At 38.3% G+C, this 23,252-nt stretch overlaps 1 protein-coding gene across 2 annotated transcripts in view; it reads left to right on the top strand.

Annotated features, from left to right (window-relative positions):
• SIK2 (salt inducible kinase 2) overlaps positions 1-23,252 on the top strand; it is a 124,252-nt gene that overhangs the window by 16,078 nt on the left and 84,922 nt on the right. For both annotated transcript variants that reach the window (XM_032838435.1, XM_032838436.1), the window contains exons 2-3: positions 4,348-4,464; positions 7,257-7,320. In XM_032838435.1, the coding sequence (XP_032694326.1) occupies positions 4,348-4,464; positions 7,257-7,320 (181 nt within the window). The remainder of the gene's footprint in view (positions 1-4,347; positions 4,465-7,256; positions 7,321-23,252) is intronic.

A 23,252-nucleotide genomic window follows, 5' to 3' on the forward strand; every position in this document is an offset into this window, starting at 1 on the left:
TCCAAGCTTTAACAATTCATTTTTTTCTTCTTCTTTTTTTTTTTTTTATTAGTTTCAGGAGTAGAATTTAGCAATTCATTAGTTGCATATAACACCCAGTGCTCCTTATATCAAGTGTCCTCCCTCCTTAATGCCCATCCCTTCTCCCCACCCAACTCCCCTCCAGCAATCCTGTTTGTTTCCTAGAGTTCAGCGTCTCTTACGATTTGCTTCTGTTCTCATCTTAATTTTATTTTTCCTTCCCTTCCCCTGTGCTTATCTGTTTTGTTTCTTAAATTCCACATATCCGTGAAATCATATGATTTGTCTTTCTCTGACATATTTCGCTTAACATAATACCTTCTAGTTCTATCCATATTGTTGCAAATGGCAAAATTTCATTCTTTTTGATGGCTGAGCAATATTTCATTGTGTCTGCATGTACATATAGATGTATCTGCATATATATATTTGTGTGTGTTTGTGTATGAACACACACACATCTTTAGCCAATCATGTTGGTGGACATCTGGGCTCTTTCAATAGTTTAGCTATTGTGTACATTGCTGCTATAAACATTGGGGTGCAGCTGTCCCTTCAAATCACTGTTTGTATCCTTTGGATAAATACTTTATAGTGCAAATGCTGGGTTGTATGGTTACTCTATTTTTAACTTTTTGAGGAACCTCCATACTGTTCTCCAGAGTGGCTGCACCAGTTTGCATTCCTACCAACAGTGTAAGAGGGTTCCTCTTTTTCCACATCCTTGCCAACATTTGTTGTTTCCCAAGTTGATAATTTTAGCCATTTTGACAGGTGTGAGGTGGTTTCTCATAGTGGTTTTGATTTGTATTTCCCTGATGCCATGTGATGTTGAGCTTTTTTTTTTCATGTGTCTTTTGGTCCATTTGTATGTCTTTGGAGAAATGGCTATTCGTTTCTTCTGCCCATTTCTTCACTGGATTTTTTTTTTTGTTCTTTAGGTGTTGAGTTTGATAGGTTCTTTATAGATTTTGGACACTAGCCCTTTACCTGATAAGACATTTGCAAATACCTTCTCCCATCCTGTAGGTTGCCTGTTAGTTTTGTTGACTGTTTCCTCTGCTGTGCAAAAGCTTTTTATCTTGATGAAGTCCCAAAAGTTCATTTTTGCCTTGGTTTCTCCTGACTTTGGAGACAAGTCTAGCAAGAATTTGCTGCGGCTGAAGTCAAAGAGGTATTATCCTCTATGATTTTGATGGATTCCTGTCTCACATTTAGGTCTTTCATCCATTTTGAATTTATTTTTGTGTATGGTATTAGAAAGTGATCCAGTTTCATTCTTCTGCATGTGGCTGTCCAATTTTCCCAGCACCATTTACTGAAGAGACGGTCTTTTTTCCATTGGACATTCTTTCCTGCTTTGTCGAAGATTAGTTGACCAGAGAGTTGAGGGTCCATTGCTGGGCTTTCTATTCTGTTCTGTTGATCTGTGGATCTATGTTTGTGCCAGTACCATTCTTGATGATTACAGCTTAGTAATACTGCTTCAGGTCTGAAATTGTGATGCTTCCAGCTTTGGTTTTCTTTTTCAAAGTTACTTTGGCTATTCAGGATCTTTTCTGGTTCCATACAAATTTTAGGATTGTTTGCTCCAGCTCTTTGAAAAATGTTAATGGTATTTTGATGAACGTGGATGCAGAAATTCCCAAGAAGATACTAGTTAATAGGATCCAACAGTACATTAAAAAGATTATTCACCACGACCAAGTGGGATTTATTCCTGGGCTATGAGGGTGGTTCAGCATCCGCGAGTTAGGCAGTGTGATACACCACATTAATAAAAGCCCTAACTATTAGAAGGAGGATGCTAACCCATGCTCCGCTTTTTCTTTAGTGCTTCACCTTTTCATAATCTTGACAGGCCTTACAAGCAAGGGATAGCAGGGTAAAGATACAAGTATCTGCACATGTGGTCCATATATTTATAAGATAAAATTGAAGAGAATTAGATTTTGTCATTGGAGAATTTTTTGGTTGAGAAAAGTTGAATAATGAGAGTTAGGACTTATTAAGGTTTACTTAGATAATTTATGTATCTTTTGGTTTTTCATAGTTTGAGGCCAGGGTTTTAAAAAAGAGTATGAGGTATCTCTTGGTAATACCTTGCTTTACTTGGAATTTAGTGTCTAAAGTTTTTCTTTAACATTATAGTGTTAAAGAGATGATAATCAAGATATTCTTTTTTATTTATTAATGGGTTCTGACCCATTTCGTTATAAAAGTGGGGCTTTTTTGGGTGAGGGGGATATTTATTTATTTATAAAGATTTTATGTATTTATTTGACAGAGAGAGAGATCACAAGTAGACAGAAAGGCGGGCAGAGAAAGAGGGGAAAGCAGGCTCCCTGCTAAGCAGAGAGCCTGATGTGGGCTCGATCCCAGGATCCCAAGACCATGACCTGAGCTGAAGGCAGAGGCTTTAACCCACTGAGCCATCCAGGTGCCCCAAGGGGGATATTTAGACATGCTCCAACAATTGGAGGGCAAGACATTTTCTTCAAAATAAGCATGTCTGTGAAACTTCATATTACCTTCCTAAGGAGTATTAGGGAAACTAAAATATATACTTATCCTCTTATCTGGCAGCTTTTACCTAAAGTAACTGATAATATTGTATCATTAAATTGAGGAGAAGGGAGTCACTTTAAATTTATTTAAATTTAAATAAATATTGGGGGGTCCAATAATGTCCTTAATATCAAGTACAATATTGATCGGTCTCCTTATGTAGCAAAGTTTAGCACCTTTTACTTTCTAGAATATTTTGATTATGGAAATAATATACCATCAAACATAATGAAAATAATTATCACAAAACATGTGCACTTTACTCTCTAGAGAAGGAAGTACCCCCTTTTTTCTTTGGCAGTAAATTCAATTTTATGCATTATACTTAGTAATTTGATTTCCCCTGGGAAGCTTGAGTTCTTCTCTGGGTTATAGTTAATTCAAATCAGGAAATAAGCTGTGGACCACAAATTAGAAATACAGATTGGTAAGAAATAAACCTTACAGTAGAGCTTAAAAAGGTAAGAGCAAAGGACAAAGCAGCTATAGGAAAGAAAAAAAAACTAATTGTGTAAACAAGAGTGTGAAGAAATTAAGTGAATTGACAAGCTGAGTCGTATATTCTTAGATACCTTTTAGGAGTATGGAACCATTAAAACACATACAATAATGGATAATAAAAATTATCTTGAAACAACATAAAACAGTTATGTTCAGAATACTTTTCTGTAGACTGTGAAGTGCATTTTAGAGTTTCTTCAGAACTTGTTATAATCAAGTTTGAGTGGTTCCCAATGATCTGAAAATTTTATAAATCAGAAAGGCTTATTTCCTAACCAAATAGCTACAATTTCTTTAAAAAAATCAATTCTTTTTTGATTGCATAGAAAAAAGTACATGATTCTTGATTTCTGACTACCTAGTTATTTACCTTAAAATGCAGGGCCTTCAAATTGTTAACCTTGGAGTCGTTTGGGCTCCTATGTAGTTTTGATAGGAGCAGGCCACATTTTTAAAAATCAGATCTTTTAAGGAAGTTAAAAGCTATGTAATTACTAACAGATGAGTTTTTGCACTTTGATTTTTAAAAATAAAGTTTAGGGGTGTCTGAGTGGTTCATTCGGTTAAGCTTTTGCCTTTGGCTCAGGTCATGATCCCAGGGTCCAAGAATTGAGCCCCATGTTGGGCTCCCCACTTGGCAGGGAATCATGCTTCTCCCTTTCCCTTTGCCCCTCCTCCCATTTGTGTGTTCTCTCTCTGTCAAATAAATGAATAAAAACTTTTTTAAAAAGTTTAATCCAGTTGGTATCTTTCACAGAATTGATTTTAATACTTTAGCCATCCCCTCCCCCCTCTGAAAGCTATGTCTATATTCTTTGGAAGCTATCACTTGCTTTTCTAGAAAAGCGGTATTTCGGTACAGCAGAACCTGCCTTCTGCTTGGCTGATCAATTATTTACAGGTACTTTGCAGCAGGCTGATAACTGGTTGAAGCTGCTGAGCTTTTATTTCTTCAGTTTATAAGTGGAGTAAAACATTACAGTTCTATTAAAAGAGAAATACGTTTTATTAAAGTAGCTCTGCAGAGTTATTCCCCTTAGCACACAGAAGGCGCTCCTAAACAAAATTACCACAGTGCCTCACATGTGGTGGGTGTCCAAGAAATACTTGCTGAATGAATGAGCATTGAATTTAAAGTGTTTTTGTTGGCCTAGGAACTTACAGGCAGAGTATCTGCTACTGTATATTCAAAAGATTGCTAGCTGGAAGATGTTAACTGTTGTATACTGATTGTATTTATTTGTGCCCGGGACACAGGTGGCGATAAAAATAATCGATAAATCTCAGCTGGATGCAGTGAACCTTGAGAAAATCTACCGAGAAGTACAAATAATGAAAATGTTAGACCACCCTCACATCATCAAACTTTATCAGGTAGGATGTAAGCTTATTCCTCCCCATGCTTCTCACATCCTGTTTTCTCTTTTGCATCATCTTTCTCTTTTATGTTATTTTTTTAGTCCATAAAAAAGGAATAATTATGTAGTTTTTATTAAGCTGAGTACCCGTCTTCTATATTTAAGTAAAAAATTAGGAAATAAAAAACCGGTAGCTTCCTTTTAAGTTGTTTCTCAGACTGTAGGTTATTTAATTAAAAAGTTTGTAGTTATGTATTTATGATACTCAAACCTGTTGGCTTTTGGTGGTTGTACCATAAATGAGGATATGGCAATTTTGCTTATTTAAGAAAGTACACTGTTTATGTTTTATGAAATACAGTGTTAAAATAGTATATTACTTAGTGGCATACCTTGTAATACGTAGAGCCAAATCTTATATATTTTGTTCGGGTTAGTTTGTCAGATAAAGTAAAGGAGTATTTTTTTTAAGAAATCAACTTTATTGAGATAGCATTTTTGTAAAATAAATTGTACCCATTTCAAGTAGAAGCTATGTTTTTTAAAAGAAAAACCTTCTCTGGGGTGCCTGGGTAGCACAGTTGGTTAAATGTCTGACTCTTGTTCTCAGCTCAGGTCTCGATCTCGGGGGTTGTGTGATCCAGCTCCGTGGCTGGCTCTCTGCTCAGTGCAGAGTCTGTTTGGGGTTCTCTCTCCCTCTCCCTACATCCCTCCCCACTACCCACTCATGCTCTCTCTCTTTCTCTAAAATAAATAAATAAACCTTAAAAAAAAGAAGATCTCTGATTTTTGAAGAGTAATTCATATTGAGGAATGATAATGTAATAAACTTTTATTAACACTTCTATTCCTTAATATGTAGAATTTTTATATTAGAAAACTTTTTTTTAGAGGTGAAGAGGGTCAGGGCATGGGGCAGGACAGAGGGAGAGGGAGAGGGGGACTCTTAAGCAGGCTCCTTGCCCAGTACCAAGCCTGTAACAAGGCTTGCTCTCACAACCTTGAGATCATGACCTGAGCCAAAATCAAGAATGCAGCACTAACCAGCTGAGCCGCCGGGTGCCCCTGTGGAAAATCTGTTACAGCACGCTGGCATAGGACTTTGATCTCCGTAGTGTGATGCGGGCACACCTAGTGGTATGCTAGACTCTGTCTGTACTGGCTTGTAAGAACTGACTGTTAAATTTTCAGATGTTTTGCAAACCAACTAATACCATGTTAGTATCTCAAAATCAGCTATAGTGGGAGTATTTACACCACAGAAAACTGTTTACAGGTCAGGGCCTTCCATCCCCCCCCCCCCCCCACAGAGAGCTAATACTAGCACATTCCTCTGTGCACTCACATGGGTTAGCACAAGTGTCTCTTGGGCATAATAAGAAAATATTAACACTTCTTATGCTTATTTTTTATATTTATTTTGTGTGCATTCTGTAATGTATATAGTGTGTTTATACAGTGGCACAAGTATGTAATTTGTATCTCTGCTTATATTCATCTAAACATATGCACGCATGGGTGTATACATGTACATGCATGTGTGATACACATTTCACTAAACAACTTGTTACTGATAGAGATTTGTAATTAAAAAGGTGTAGAGACAATTGGAGACCATTACTATTACCATTAGAATGAGAGATCATGGTGTGCCTCTCAAAACAGTTCTAAAACAGCAGAAGGCTTCTTTGGTGGTATTTATATCAGAGTATTTCTCTTTTTAAGCCTTTTTTTTTTTTTTTTTTTTTTGGTTTGGTAATTCCTAAAGAGGATACTTGTAAGAAACTAATCCACATCCTTATAAGTCTGATGAACTACAAGCCAAACTAACATTAAAACTACCAGGATTCACAGAATTCCATCTTTTATTTGACCTAAATAAGCAGTTGAATTGATTTGCTGTTTATCTTATTTCGACTCCAGTTGTGAGTAGCTCTCTTTTTTTTTCCAGCCTGATTGGAAATAGTCCTAAACCTACATGATAGGGCAAAATCAATTTCCAGCCTTTTAGTAGATAATGGTTAAATTTTCCTTGTTATCACATGCCAGTACATAAAAAGATGGTGTTACAAAGAATCTAAAATTCACTCATTTGTACTTATAAATTCATTTCCTTTTGGTTCAGTATAATTTGAAATATCACATTTGTGACACTGACGTGCTTCCTTTCTGAACCTAGAAAACTGATTTGAATTAAACTGTATAGCAGTGGAGTTACAAAGAAGCTTTTGAACTGTTTTTAAAATAATTGTAGTTTGTAATAATATTACAGTATACAAGGAGGAATATCCTATTTTGCCAGGTGATCAGGGCTACAGGCCTAATAAACTGAGCTCTATTTTATTTATCTCTATTATTCTTAATCAAAGTCTACCTATAGCACAGGACTAGAAAAGTCCATGAGAAGGTGGTAGAGAGTTGATCTTCAAAACTCCCGTTACCTGTGTTCGTGTTTTTTAACTTGAATGTGCATAACAGTCACACTTTGGTTTAAAAATTTTTTGTTGAAATGGAAATTCTGTGTCAGTAGGTCTGAGGTGGGGCCCGAGATTCTCATTTCTAACAGTTGCCTGGCAGTGCTGCTGCTGGTCCATGGACCACACTTAAACAAGTGAGGACCAAGATTTCTCACAAAAGTGTTAGTAGAAGGGTATTGTCAGTCTTGTAAACTTAGCCACCTGCTGAATCATTCATAAATTTGGTATTTTTATTAGTAGTTTTATTTAGTAACTTCATAGAATTCGAATTGCAGTAGACTAGAATTGCAGTCCTTTCCTATCGGACTAATATGGAATTATTTATCAATAGGTAATGGAGACCAAAAATATGTTGTACCTTGTGACAGAATATGCCAAAAATGGAGAAATTTTTGGTAAGTATTTCTCTATTCTTTAAATTTGTTTTTAATTTGAAACTGTCACTAATCTTCATGAATGAAGTATTTCCTCTTGATTTTCCTGCTTGTTTAAGAGTTGGCAACATGAACTAGAAGTTTTTAAACATTAGAATATAATAAAATACTCAGTAAAACAAAGATAAGGAATATAATTTTCTTGTATTCATGATGTTGATGTGTTAAAGCTATTGCTTAATTCCCTCCTCTGTGTGAGAGAGATGGGAGAATTCCAGATGGAAGAAACTTGCAGTCATATTGCAAGGGGGGTTTTCTTTCCTTTTGCCTTTCCTTTTATCTTCATTTTTTACCTTTCCTTCCAGGGGAAATACAGTCAACAAATACTTACTGAGTTCGTGCTATGTCCCAGGCATTGCTGTAGGTTTAGGGGATGTAATGGTGACCTAAATAACCTGGTCCCTGCTGTTGTGGCTCATACAGTTCAGTAAGCTACTGACTATAGCTGTGTGGCCCCGGGCAAGTCACTGCAGCCCTGGGGGACTTGGTTTCTTTATCTCTAATAAGGAAAGGTTTTGATTAATTGGTTTCTGTGATCCATTCTAACCCTTACAAAAATTACAAATATTTTGTTCATCTCTTTTATTTTCATTCTTGTAGAGCCAGAAGAACACTGTAGGTAGTCTTAACCACTTTCCAGGTTTTTAACCTGAACATTTAAATCCAGAATGCGTTTTAAACCGTCTTAGTGAGGAATTATTCATATGCAGTAAATTGCACATATTTAATGTGTACAACTTAATACATTTTCACACACATAACGCACACACACATGAAAGAAACCATCGCCACCATCAAGATATCCATAATTTCCTCTTTTTATCTCTCTTGCCCCACCTCACCACCAAGCAACTACTGATTTGTTTTCTGAGTTTGTGTCTTGCAGAGTTTTATATAAATGTGGTCATACAATATATACTCTTTTTTGGGGGGGGAGGGTCCAGTATTTTTCAGTGTAAGTATTTTATGATTTATCCATTTTGTTGTATGTACCAGTATATCATTTCTTTTCACTGCTAAGTAGTTTTATTGTAAATGGCTTTCTATTGTATGAATATATCCAGTTTATCCATTCATGTGTTAATAGATATGTGGGTTGGTTTCTGTTTTTGGCTGTTACACATGAATTGCTCTGAACATTCATGTACTGGTCTTTAACTTATAGTCTACCTTCAAGTAATCGTTCACCACGTCACATATAGCATGAATCTTAAGACAATATACCATTACTTTGTACCTCCTGGCCTTTATGTTTTTGTTATACATTTTACTTATGTCTGTTTTATAAAATACAAAATACAGTATTGTTGCTTTTGTTTAAAAAGTTGATTATGGGGGCGCTTGCGTGGCTCAGTGGGTTAAAGCCTCTGCCTTCGGCTTGGGTCATGATCCCAGGGTCCTGGGATCGAGCCCCACATCGGGCTCTCTGCTCAGTGGGGAGCCTGCTTCCTCCTCTCTCTCTCCCTGCCTCTCTGCCTACTTGTAGATCTCTGTCTGTCAAATAAATAAATAAATCTTTAAAAAAAAGAAAAGTTGATTATGTTTTGCAGAGAGTTTTCAATATTTTTTAAAATCTTACATATTTATGAGCGGAATATCATTGCTGCATCCCTAAATGTAGATGCACAATTTCATTTTCATTTCTTTGTGTAGATACATACCTTCATCTGGTGTCATTTTTCTTCCATATGAAGGATTTTCTTTGGCATTTTTTGCAAATCAGGTCTGTTAGTGATGACATCTTTCCGCTTTTGTGTGTCTAAAAATCTTTGTTTTTGAAAGATATTTGTCCTGGGTATATAATTCTAACTTGGATTTTTTTTTTCTTTCAGTACTTTAAAGATGTTGCTCCATTCCGTATTTCTGAGAAGAAACCTGCTGTCATCTTTTTCTTTATTTCTCTGCATATAATGTGTCTTGATTCTCTGGCTGCTTTTATAGTTTTCTGTTTATTACTGGTTTCAACAATTTGGTTATGATCTGTCTTTGTGTGGTTTTCTTCATGATTCTGTTCTCTGGACTCCCTGGATCGGGGAACGTATAGCTTCCATCAAATCCAGAAAATTCTTAGCCATTATTTTCTTGATCAGTTTTCTATCCCACCCCCCTCATCTTCTTTAGAGACTCCAATTAGATGTATATTAGACTGTTTGAAATTGTTCTATGGCTCAGTGATTTTTTTTTTTTTCCATTTTAAAAAAGTTCCTTTGTCTCTCTGTATTTCATTTTGGATAGTTCCTATTTGTAGGTCTTCAAGTCCTAGCATCTTTTCTTCAATGTCTAATTTGCCATTAATCTCATCCAGTGTACTTCACGTCTCAGACATTGCAGTTTTCTGCTCTGTAAACTTAAGGCCTTTTTTTTTCTTTTTTATATCCAATATGTCTTTAGTTATCTTTTTAAAGATCTGGAATACAGTTTTAGTAACTTGAAATGTCCTAATTCTGATCACTCTGTCACTGCTGCATCAGTTTTGAACTGTTTGTGTTTCTCCCAAGTTTTGGTCAGGTTTTCCTGCTTCTTTACATGCCTACTTGTCTTTGAGTGGATGTCAGGCATTGTTAGTTTTACCTTACTGGTTGTACATACATTTGTATTCCTGTACCTCTTCTTGAGCTTTGATCTGGGACACAGTTAAGTTACTTGGAAACAGTTTGTATCATTTGAGTCTTTTATAATTGGAGCAGTGCCCAGTGTAGGTATCATTTCCCACTTCGGAGTACTCTACCCAATGCCCCGTGAATTTGGGGCTTTTTTAGCCTGGTCAGTAGGAACAGTCAGTGGTGTTTTTTCTAATCCTCGTAGATGGTTCCTTTTCTGGTCTCAGGTAGCTTTCTCACACACATGTGCCAGTCAGTACTCTCCTGGATGTTCAAGCGGGACCCTCACAGATCAAAGCTTTGTACTTCGTGTCCCTCTCTCTTCTTTGGTACACTGTTTTGCTACCTCTGTTCAGCTTGTTCTCCCTAGACTCTCAGCTCTATCTCCTCAACTCAGGGACGTCTGGTGGGCTCTGCCTATGTCTCTCTTCCCTAACCTGTGGCCTACACCCTCTCTCAAGGTATTAGTTGAGGGTACTCATGGGTCTCACTTCACTTATTTCCTGCCTCTCAGGGATCACTCTTCTTTTTTGCCTGATGTTCAGTGTACTGTAAACCAATGGCTCATATATTTTGTCTTTTATTTGTTGTGGAGGTGGTTTTGGGAGGGTAAATTCAATCCTTGTTACTCTATCTTGGTTGAAAACAGAAATCTCCAATCCTATCAAAATTATCTTTAATTTTAGCTGTTTTAAAAGAAAGAATTGAGGATGCCTAGGTGACTTAGTCCATTAAGCGTCTCCCTTCAGCGCAGGTCATGATTCTGGGGTCCTGGGGTCAAGTCCTGCATTAGGCTCCTTGCTCAGTGGGGAGCCTGCTGCTCTCCCTGCTTGTGTTCTCTCTCTCCCTCTCTCTGACAATTAAATAAAAATCCTTCTAAAAATTAACAAAAATAATCGTGTGTACTTCTGTAGCTTTGAGAATTGTATTATTTAAAGTTGAATTCTAAAATAGTTCTGATTTAATCATTTTCTAATTGTATTTCAGGAAAGATATCTTGCCTTTTTAACTTTTTTTTTCTTTTTTATGCTACTGCTTATTGAGCATATTTAAATTCTTAAGATGTTTGTTCAGAATATTTGTTCTTAACTGATGCTACAGTGGAATGGTATGGACTTTGATGCCAATCAAAGCTGGCTTACCATGCTGGCTGTACTGTACTGCTTGCATTACTTGGGCAAGTTTCTTCCTTTCCTTTTCCTTTCTCCTTTTTTCTGTCTTCTGTTCTTTTCCTTTTTCTCTTTCCTGTTCTTTCTTACATTTGCTCGTTCATTCAGTTTAGTCAGTTTTGCAAGAAATCTTTACTGAAAACGAGTTATGTATTACATACTCTTCTGTGTGGTAGAAATACCACAAAGAAGAAAACAGACAAAAATCCCTGTTATGAATTTTGCATTCTGGTGTGTGGAGAGAGACCATAAAGAAATTAAGTGAATTATATAGTACATAAGGTGTGGTAAGTGGTATGGAGCTAGAACAAGAAAGGGAGGAGTTGGGAGGTAGGTAAGTTTTTTACAGTGCAGTCAGGGAAGGCCACACAGACATTTGAGCAAAGACTGGAAAGCACAGTCAGATAGATATGAGAGAGAGAGGGTTGTCCTGGGAGAGGGAAAAGTAAATGCAAGGGTCCTGAAGCATCAGTCTGCTTGGTATGTTCAAGGAATAGCAGGGAGGCCAGCATGGACAAAGACAGGCAGGCAAGAGAGAAGAGCAAGAGTGTGCAGGGAAGAATGGGAGATGAGGTCAGAAAGGCAAATGGCAAGCAGGAGTGGGGCAGATTTGGGGATTTTGTAAGCCATCATAAGGACTTTGGCTCTTACCTTAAATAAAATAAGGGAACCATTTAGAGGGGGTTGAGGAAAGAAGTGATCGCATCTAATTTGACATTTTAAAAGCCCCACTCTGGCTGCTGTGTTGAGAATAGGTTGTAGTGAGTGGAAACAGACCAGTAAGACACTTGCAGTAGTCCTAGTGAGAGAGGATGATGGCTCAGCAGGGTAGGAGCAGTGCACATAGTGCTATGGTCAGACATATGTTGTGAAAGAAGAATCAGTAGAGGGCGCCTGGGTGGCTCAGTAGGTTAAGCATCCAACTCCTGATTTCTCCTGAGGTCTTGATCTCTGTCACGACATCAAGCCCCACATAGGGCTCCATGCTGGGCGTGGAGCCTGCTTAAGATTCTCTTTCTCCCTCTGTCCCCCAGCCCCCTTCTTCTGTTCACTCTCTCTTTAAAAAAGAGAGAGAAAGAAGAATCAGTAGGATTTCTTGATAGATGAAGACCACCTAAGGAGTGAGTGTGATTGGGGAAAAGACCAATGTCCTATCCCTAAGGCACTTAGACGTTAAAAGCTTGGGGAAATAGGAGGAGCCAGCAAAGGAGACAAGAGAATGCAGCGTTCTGGTAACCAAGTGAGGAAAGTGTTGTCAGGAGGGTGGTGTGAATTAACATCTATGTCAGATGGATAGATCAAGAAAGATGAAGAATGACAGTTGACCATTGTTTTTGGCCATTGGTAAGAGCGGTGTTGGTGGAGTGAGTGGGCCAAAAGCTACATAGAAGGGTTTTAACAGAAAATAAGAGAAGAAAAATGGAGAGGCAGTAGACCATCCTTATAAGGATTTCTACTGCAAAAAGGGACATAGAAATAGAGAAGTTAGTTGAGAAGAGCAGTGGAGTCAAGAGGTTAAGTCTTTACCCAATGGAATATTTTTAAAGCTTGAAGCTATAGTTTTATGAGTAAACTAGAAATGGCTATTACTTGTGAGATGTCATTTCTGTGAAAATGGAATATTCTAAATTTTCTTTCTTGCCAAGATTTTTAATGTTAAAGCTTTGGATCACATTGTTTTATAGAAATTGAAATATAATTTTGGGATCTTTATGTGTATGTAGTTTATATTTAACATAAAATATCTAGGGTGCATGTCAAAGTTTAGACAAAGTAAACTGTAGACTCAGGTAGGTACAAGCAAAGAAGAGTCTTGGTAGCCAGGCAGTTTCTGATGCGAAGCCCACGAGGAAGTAAAACAGAAGTGAAAAAATGCAGTCCATGAAACATTAATCAAGTAGTGAAAAATATATATAAGATTTTAAGTGAATTCTGAACCAAAAATGTTTTAAGTCAATTGGAGGCTTAGATGAGAAAGAACCACATAAATAGTGTTGAACTATGTATTAAGAACTATACATAAAAATTTACATTTTATGTTTATAACCTTGGAATTGCTCTTTATTATACTTTACACATATTCCTTTAGTGCCTACTTCATGTTCTGTTCCTTTTTTTTTAACCTTAGTTTCATATTTACTTGGCCAGCAAAGCATACCCTGTGTTCTTGAAAAAGTGACTTGAAATTAAATCCTTCTGTTTCCACAGTCATCACCCTGATCTAGGCTTTCATCACCTCATGTCTCAATTATGAAGACCGCATGTTGTACCAATCCCTGTTTCTTTTCCAAGCAAGTACATTTCTGATATAATTCCTGCTTAAGCTTCCCCAGATACTGTATTTTATTATATTACTACTGTGTTCAGTAACCTTCACCTCCCATTGCCTTTTGGATAAAATCCAAACGCTTGCATTTGCAAGTAGGGTAGCTGCTCTCAGTAAACGATGTGCCCAACTATTCCTCCCAGAAATCTATGGATGACCCTTAGGTGTGGACCACCAAACCTCACATTATGCTATCCATTTAGTAATCAAGTTTTCGTCTTTCTTTTTTCTTTTCTTTCTTTCTTTTTTTTTTTTTTGCTGTCCCTCTTGGTCTATAATTTTCTCTTCCAAGTTTTTATTTTTAAAAAAGTTTAAAATGTACCAGTGTAAAAAGTCAAATAATTCTGCAAGGTTTGTTAGAAACAAGATCTGTTCCCCACCCTCCTCCCCACCCCCATTTCCCTTCCTCAGAAGCAACCACTTTCACTTCTCTTAGCTGATCAGATTTACCTCCTTTTCCCTAAGTAAAATATTTGTATCGCTGCTGCTGGCTTTTTCTATTTTAGGCATAATCTTTTGAATAGTTTTTTAATTCTTTCCCTAGTCCTATCTGTAAGAGGTGTATCTATTTTTTTTTTTTTTTAATTTATTTGAGAGAGAGAGTGGGTGAGAGGGAGAGCATGAGCCCGTAAGGGGGCGGGAAGGGGGGAAGGAGCAGAGGGAGAGCGAGAATAGACTCCCAGCCCTACTGCAGGGAGCTGGATGCGGGGCTCCATGGGGGCTCCATGGGGGCTCCATGCGGGGCTCCATGCGGGGCTCCATGCGGGGCTCCATCCCCAGACTCCAGAATCATGACCTGAGCTGAAGACAGATGCTGAGCCACCACCAGGTGCCCCTGTAAGAGATGTATCTTAAGAGAGGTGTATAAAGACCAATTGTGAGAGACCTTGAGTGTTTGGACGAAGGGTTTGGATTATTTCTTGGAGTGGGCATCTGAGAGCCAAAGGCCGTGATGTGTATAAAGACTTTTTTGAGAAAGATAAATCCAGCAGGGATGTGGTAGTTTGAATTAGAAGAGAAGGAAAGAGGCCATTTAGTAGACTGTTTTAATTGTCTAGAGATAAGAGGTTAAATGCCTAGATTAGATGTTATTTGTTGGAGTCATGAGAAAAGATTTTAAGCAAAAGTCATTTCTAGTTCTAAAAATAACAAGTAATATTTCTTAAGCATTCCCTTTGTGTTGGGTACTACTTAAAGTACTTTTTATGATTTATTTGTTGAGACCTCACAAAAACCTTAGAAGTTAGGCACTGAACGATTCAGCACTTTGTCCAAAGTCACACAGCCAGTAAGTGGCAGAGTCTGAATTTGAGCCTTGAAATCCCAGAGCCTGTTTGTTAATAATTTACTCTACCACCTCTCAGGAGTTCTTACTGTCAAGAGGAGAATGTCAAGAGTTAGGATTTAAAGCAAACGTGATTAAAGAATATTTGTAATGTGGTTGACAGCAAGAGGGAGTTCAGGTTCCCAACTAGAAAAATATAAATTAGATTTTAAGTATGGTGTTGGAGATAACAGCGGGACATTTATTTTGATATGACCTGTTGGCAGTTAAAGATAGGAAAGCAGACACCATTCAAAAGAGAACTTAAATTCAGCAATAAAAAAACTACCCCCCAGTTTAACAATGGACAAAAGACTGGAACCAGACACTTCACAAAAGAAGATATATAAATGGCCAAATAAATGCATGAAAATTACTCATTGTTATTAGTCATCAGAGAAATATAAACTAAAAACTACAATGAGATAACGTTACATTATCCACCTGAATGGTTAAAATTTAAAAGGCTGGTAGTACTAAATGCTAATGAGGTTATGAGCTAGTATTCTTACACATTGCTGGTGGGAGTGCAACATGGTGTAGCCATTTGAGAGAGCTGTTTCTCAGTTTCTTACCAAGTTTAATGGACATCTACCTATTACCTAGCTATTCAGTGCCTAGGTATTTACCCAAGGAAAGTGGAAACAAATGTCTGTAAAACAACTTGTATAGTGGGGCACCTGGGTGGCTCAGTGGGTTAAGCCACTGCCTTCAACTCAGGTCGTGATCTCAGGGTCCTCCTGGGATTGAGCCCCACATCGGGCTCTCTGCTCAGCAGGGAGCCTTCATCCGCCTCTCTCTCTGCCTGCCTCTCTGCCTACTTGTGATCTCTCTCTCTCTCTCTCTCTGTCAAATAAATAAATAAAATCTTTAAAAACAAAAAACAAGAAAACAACTTGTATAGTAATGTTCATAGCAGTTTCTTCATAGTCAGGAACAACCCAAATGTTCATCAACAGAATGTATCCAAAACGCACTGTGGTTTAGCAGTAGAAGGGAAGACAACACAGCAGTAGAAAGGAAGGAACTACTCACACATGCAGCAATATAAACAGATCTTACACACGTTATGCCCAGTGAAAGAAGCTAGACACAAAAAAGTATATACTGTATGGATATGTTTATGTGAAGTTCTAGAATAGGCAATGCAAATACATAGTGATAGAAATTGGAAAGTGGTTGTCTCTTCACTCTTTCTGAGGCTGGGAAGAATTGACTGGTGGCCAAAGGAAACTATCTTGGCTGATGGGAAATGTTTTTTATTATTATTTTGAGTGGTAGTTATAGAGAGTATACAATTTTCAGATCTCATTTAAGTAACCACCTAAGAATTTGCATTTTATTATATGTAAATTAAACCTCAGTAAATCCTCTTCTGTAAGAGAAAATTTATTAGTAAGAGTATAGAGTTGAGATTATCTGCATAGAAGTGATGAGTAAAGCTGTAATTAGTAATGAAATCTCAGTGAGAAGGCGGCTAAGAAGTGAGTTTGGATTATGCCTTCTTAAGAAGTGGAGAAGTGTAGTTGGTGGAGTAGACTCTTGGGCTGTAACGACGGTTTCTGTCCTGATCAGACAAGGGGGCGGGGAGACTGCTTGGAGTGTGGGGGCTATGTATTGGGTTATCAACAGATCACCACTAACTTTGAAGAGAATACTTTGCAATACACTGGGAGATAAAGCCAGATTTCAAGAAGTTAATAGACACATGGATAGTGAGGACAGGAAGAAAGGTATTATAATAAAAGTATTTGGGAGGTTTTCAAGATGGAAGGAAGGGTGGAAAGAAAGAATTGAGGGATAACCAGGGTCTGTAGAATTCAATATTGTGTCAAGGTTTTGGTTTTGGTGGTGGTCTTGGTGTTTGAGGAAGCTGGAGAAGAAAAGAATATAGGCAGCAAACGATGGTTGGTGAAATAAGCTCCCAGAGCAGACGAGATAATGGAATCAAAAGCACAGAGGGAACGGTTAGCTTAGAAGAGAGGAGTTCGTCCTTCTCGGAGCAGGTAGCGCACAGCTGCAGCTGCCGTGAGGATTAGAGCTGGTGCTGAGGACACGGCTGAGGATGCAGCTTTGGGGTAAAATAGAAGCAAGATGAGCTTGTTAATATAGATTTAATTCATTATGTAATGTAGCAGATGAGACATCAGGGAAAGAGCAGTACATTAGACACCGTAGTGCGGGGAAAGTTTTAGAGCAGCTGGTTGTGCTCATGTGATAGTCAAGGGATGAATAAAAGCATCCGTAATTAGCAGGGAGGGAGTTCACGGTAGACTCACAGTCATCCGTGCTTTCCATCCCAGGAGGAGAAAAAGTAGGGCAGTAAGAATGACCCAGGTTGGGGACTGAAACAGTAGAAGGTCAAATGCATGTAGGAGTTGCTGTGGCCAGAGAGGTTAGAGTTGAAATGGCTGACCAGAAGCTCCAAGCTCAGGAGGGCAGTACGTGAAGCAGCAAAGGGGTCTCATAAGCTGAGAGGAAAGACCGCGGAGCACCTGAAGGACATGAGGGTGAAGGTCTTTCGGGAAAACAGTGTTCATATATGGAAACCAGACTTCCAACCTGGAGCCAGTACATAACTTCCCAGCAGCTTGCCACTTTCCAGTTCTCTTCTGCTCCTGGCACTGGTTACCCTGACCGTGCCCTGCTAATTCAGGAAAGGCCTTAGGTCTTTGCACTCCTCTCACCTGCTGCTGCTTTGCATAGAGAGAGGTTTCCTGTGCCATCTGGTTCTCGTGCTCCATCTGACTCGCTTTACACCCAAAGAGTGATTTCGGTAGCCTGCTGGGAATGCATCTACGGCGCGTGATTCATGCCTTATGAGGTTATGGCATTCATGCCCTTTACTTCTGTTCAGTTCATTTGATCGCACCTCATTTTATAAACAGTTGATTATACCTTTAAAGAATTTACCTTGATTATACCTTTAAAGAATAATACAAAAACAGTAATTCTGAGATATAAATAAGAAAAAACTAATCAGAAAATGTATTCAAGAGTAGAAAATACTCATGGGAGGTAGAGAAGGAAATAGCTAGCAGGCAGTAGGGCCTAAGAACTTCAGATTTGGCTCTAAGCATTCTAGCTCTCAGGGTGAAAAAGAGATAAAGTCATTTACAGAATTTTTTCTAAGAGAAAGACATCTATTCTACAAAGCAAAACTTTTCTTGTTAGTAAATTTTTCCTTTGGGGTTTCTTATAAGAGGTATGATGTAAGCATCTTTATAAAACAAAAATTCGACTGAAACTGTTAAAACTTTACAGGGGCTTCCATTGTTTTGGGAATAGGAATCCAGGATTCTTGCGGCGCCTGGGTGGCTCAGTGGGTTAAGCCTCTGCCTTTGGCTTAGGTCATGATCTCAGGATCCTGGGATCGAGCCCCTTATCCGGCTCCCTGCTCAGAGGGAAACCTGCTTCCCCCCTCTCTGCCTGCCTCTGTGCCTACTTGTGATCTCTCTCTGTCAAATAAATAAAATCTTAAAAAAAAAAAAAAAAAAGAAGAGGAGGAAGAAATCCAGGATTCTTATCAAGGCCAACAAGCATGATTATACTCCACATACCCTTTCTTTAAAAACAATAAAGATGATCATTTCTTGAACACCTACATGTGCTAGGGGTTGTTCTAAGTCTTATAAACATACTATAGTCATTTTGTCTTTTCAAAAACCTTGCAAGATAGAGACTTACTAATATCTCCGTTTTACAATAGAGGAAACAAGAGTTGAGCCCTTTGCCCGAGTCACAGAGCAAGCAGGCAAGCAAATGGCATAAGCAAAGCTGGAAGCCATAATCTGACTTGAGAGCCTAAGCTTTTAACAACTCCGCTGTACTTACATGTCTTTGATCTTAAGCTTCTTCTGTCCTACTGACTTTGCACAGTACTCTTTTCTCTGCCCTCCCTTTATCCTCTTAAGCATGTCAATTAATTGAATTATGATAGTAAATATCAGTAAATTTAATGTTGTCATTAAAACTCAAAAACCAGGCAAAGCATGTAATGCTTTTGTCCACTTTGGTGGTATAACTATTCTTTTTTATCTTTCATGAAAATTGGAAGCATTTGAGCCCCTATCTTCAGTACTTTGAAAATTGGCCAGTGGACTTCTTACCAAATCTAATCTAATGACATAAAACCCATAACCAGGCTGATTTCCATATTGGTTCTCAAAATAGAAATGTGTAAATTTCCACATCTGTGCTCCTGTTGATCTAGAGCCTTAGAAAACCCTTTGTTCTTTACATATTCAAATCTTGCTTTTTACAAAGGCCTAGCTGAAGTTCCGTTTCTTCAATGAAGTCTTTCTCAGTTAATTTTGTCTACATTTTCTTTTATAAGACCATTATAGTTCTTTTTTCTATCCAACTCATCTTAGACTTTACATGCTGCGTTTCATTATTATTTAAAGTTTTCATGTGTATCTTTTTATCTCTACTAGTTTATAAACTGCTGAGGATTTAGCACCGCATATGGCATCTTTTAAACACTTGTTGAGTGAATGTTGAATGTTAGTGTCCTTCAGCCTTACGTACCTTGTTCACTCAGGGAAGCCAACATGAAAACACTGTCAGGTGAAGCACAGGTACTTCTTTGTTCCGTTTTTGAAAGGAGTTTTCTGTTGGTTTACTCTTAGGAGATAAACCTGCATGAGGAAATACTGACTGAACCAGGGGAGAAGACTGGCTTGCTCCAGTGTACTGAGCAGTTTTGAGTCCTTGCTGCTAGTTATCGGCCTCCAGTTACACTCTTCTTGCAACTCCCACCCCTCCCTAAAACAGCTTTTTCAGAGTTATTTTGTGATAGTAATGGTAAATAAGTACATACAAATTTAATCACATAAAAACGTTTTTGTTACCCGTTTTGTATATGGCGGTTGGTGCTCATCTCTGAAGGACACGGTTTCCTTGTCCTGATAGCACGGCATATGTCATGGTCATTGAATTTGCCCAAAAGAGCCTTGGGTTACTTATTAAAAGATTTTGACTCTTTAAAAATTGTCCTTTGGAATCATAGGTGTGATGGATGAAGGTTATTCAAGATTCTTGTATTCTTTAGAACTATTTCTCATAGTTGTGTGGTCACGTGTAGTAAACGGTGCAAAAATCCTAGGGTGGTCACCTCGTCAGACAATTTGGGCACTGTTCAAACAATTAAACCGGTAGTCAGCAGATTCCGGCCTGGTAATTAAATTACCCAGGGCCTTTGTTTTCCAATTTCTGCTCCTTGATAGGCTTGCTGTGTCTTTCCAGGCCAAGCATGTGCCTGAGGTTTATTGATTCATTTCCTGTATTTCCCTTTCAGTGGTAACCTATTGGGATGCTGGCTGGGTGATTGAAAAGGGGCTTTGTTTTAGGCAGAATACCTTTAGACACTTGGCTTCTCAGAGAACCTGAGGGACAATTTTTGTGGCCTTTGGTTACTGTCTTAACAGTATGAAGATCATGTTAGAAAAGTTGTTCATTTGCCTTTCTTTAGGAGTTTAAATAAGCTTTGGAGGTTTTACCCACTTGAGAACACCAGTATGACTCTAAGTTTTATGGTTATTAGCCTGCGTGCTAGTGCTGCCGTCACTTCTGTCATTTCTTCTATTGTGGCTTTATTTTGGATAATTTCTCACTTAAATTACTTCAACAGCCTCACATCTCTTTCCTCAAGATTTGTCTTTCTCTTAACCCATCTTCCCATGTTGCTGTCAGAATGATCTCTCTAAAAGGCAGATTTAATCTGTGCAGTTCTCTGCTTAAAAAATTTCCGTGGCTCCCCAGTGCCTTCAGCATAAATTCTGAAGTGAGTACAGAAGTGGCACGGTGTTGCCTCACCTACCTTTCCAGGCACGTCCACATCACCTGCCTTAGGAGCTCCACCAGGTGAACGTAACCTCCGGTGTGGGTATGTAGTTGAAGGTTGCCTTCACGTACGTGAGGACGGTAGACTCAACGTAGAAAGAGATTAAGATGGTGGGTTCTTCAGAAGGAGCATGCAGATGTTGAATCATGTGGTAAAATGAGACTTCTTGGATATAAAATTTAAGATCTGTCCTTTTGAATATTTATTAGACATGTGTCATGTAATTACCTTTAAAGAGGTCAGATCTAATTGATTATTTGTAAATCTCTGGCTGACATTTAAGGGAAACTGGTAACTGCATGAAAGAGCCAGCATGAGTCATGATTCAAGAAGTTGTCCTTGCGCTCCCCCTCATCTGTGTTTAAATTGGGTCAGACATTAAAAGAAAAGTCCAGAGTAAGGTCTGTTTGATAGTCCTAGATGTAGCTTTTAGGATAAACATCCTGGAGCAAGCCGTATAGCATTTCTGAACCTCACTGTCTCCTGAAAATGGGGGGGTTTGTATGAGTGTATTCAGTACTGTGTGCTGGAAACTGTCAACGGTGCTGGGGATTTACAAGAAAAAAAAGGAGCGAGCGACTCGGCCAGTACTGGGAGAGTTCACAGCAGATCGTGCAGGTCTACAAAGCCGACGCCTGTACATCTCAGGACACAAAGTTTAGTTTCTGAACATTTGATAAATGAAACGGATTTGTCAGAGGATTAATTAAATTGTTTTTAGGCTTCGTATGTTTGGAAATATAAGCATGACGGGCCTCGAGTGAATAGACAAGTTTCTGAAAAGCAACCCCGTTTTCCTCTTAACTTCTATTTTCATTTCAGCTCTCTCCTGCTGATTCCTGGCAGCCTGCCTTTAGTTATGGTTCAGAGCTGCCATTCTGTGCTGTGAGCAGCGAGCTTCTCCCGTGTCCACCAGCTGCAGCTAGGCTACAGAGATGGGAGAGAGAGAAGCATCAGCTCTTCTGATCTTGGCCATAACTGTACCCAGCTGAATTCTATTAATGTGAGGCTTTTGGCGGTCTGTGTTTTCTGTTTCTTTTAGGATGAATTTCTATTAAGTAAATCATTCTATTAAGGAATTTCAATAAGATTGAATTAATTCAGAGAAAGCTACTTCTTTGTGAAAGGGGAGAACCAGAGGTAGATTTTATCTGCTAATTAAGGTGGTAAGAGAGATTTCCTACTTAGAATAAAATGGGAAAACTGTAGTCCACATCGGGAATGGCTTTTTCTTTCCCTTTGGGAGAATACTTTTTCTGCTTTCAGAAAGAGGTCTCTGAGTGAGACCTCTGAGACCTTGTATTTTTGAAAATGCCTGCATTTTATGCTCATACACAAATAGCCTCAATGTGCTATTGGTCCATGGTCTACTTTCGTGTTAAAAAAAAAATTATTTCCATCAAAGCAATATATTATTTATTGAGGGTCATTTGTGTATCAGACAGAGTTCTGGGTGCTCAGACCATGTCAGTAAACATCGTCCTTGCTCTCTTGGAGTTCATATTTAGTGAGGGTGTTTCAGGTCAGGGAGATTAAAACAACAGGAACTGTCAGTGTTTCAGAGAAGGTGAGGAAGATAGGGAGCCAGGATGGGGGTGAAGAGGAGTTCTTCTTAAAAGATGCTCAAAGAGGGGCACCTGGGTGGCTCAGTGGGTTAAAGCCTCTGCCGTCAGGGTCCTGGGATCGAGCCCCACATTGGGCTCTCTGCTCTGCAGGAAGCCTGCTTCCTCCTCTCTCTGCCTGCGTCTCTGCCTAGTTGTGATCTCTCTGTCAAATAAATAACATCTTTAAAAAAAAAAAAAGATGTTCAAAGAAAGCCTCTTTGACATATATTTGAGCAGAAACCTGAAAAAAGGGATGTATTGGAGTAAATTTTTCAAGACCTTCTATGTCCTGAGATACAGCCTATCTACCATAACTCAATAGTTTGTCTTGGAATAGAATTTTAAGTTGGAAATAATTTCCCTTCAGAATAATGAGGACATTGTTCCATTGTCTTGTAGTTCCATGATTGCTTTTGAAAAGCTTTAAGTGATCTGAATCCCGATCCTTTGTTGTGAATTACTGTTTTCTGTCTGTGAGCTCCTAAGATCTTCTCTTTGTCCCCAGTGTTCTGAAGTTTGACAGTAATATTTCTTGGTATGGGTCTATTTTGCTTCATGGTGCTGGGCTATTATTGGTGGGCCCTTTTAATCTAGAAACTCATATCCTTTGGTTTCAGGAAATTGCCTTGAATTACTTGGCTGATGACTTCCTTTCCTAATTTTCTCTGTCATCTTTTTCATGAATGCCTACTATTCAGATATTGACTCTCCTGGGCCAGCCCTCTGGCCCATCCATCCATCCATACCTTCTCTTCTCTTCTATTCTTTCCTTTTCTTTTTTCTTTTCTTTCTTTCTTCTCTTTTCCATGTCTTTATATTTTTGCTCTGCTTTCTGGGAGATTTCATAAACTTTTTATTCCAACTATTCTTTTGCTATCATATTTTTAATATCTAGCAGTTTATTTTGTCCCCTCATTTTTCTTTTAAAATAATACCCATTTTTAAATTTGATGATTCTACAATGTCTTAGCTCTCTGAGAACAACCATAATTTCATTCTATTTTCTTTATGTTATCTCTCCCTTT

Source organism: Lontra canadensis, unplaced genomic scaffold, assembly GCF_010015895.1.
Source record: "Lontra canadensis isolate GAN:19392208 unplaced genomic scaffold, GSC_riverotter_1.0 scaffold104, whole genome shotgun sequence".
NCBI classification, from domain to species: domain Eukaryota; kingdom Metazoa; phylum Chordata; class Mammalia; order Carnivora; family Mustelidae; genus Lontra; species Lontra canadensis.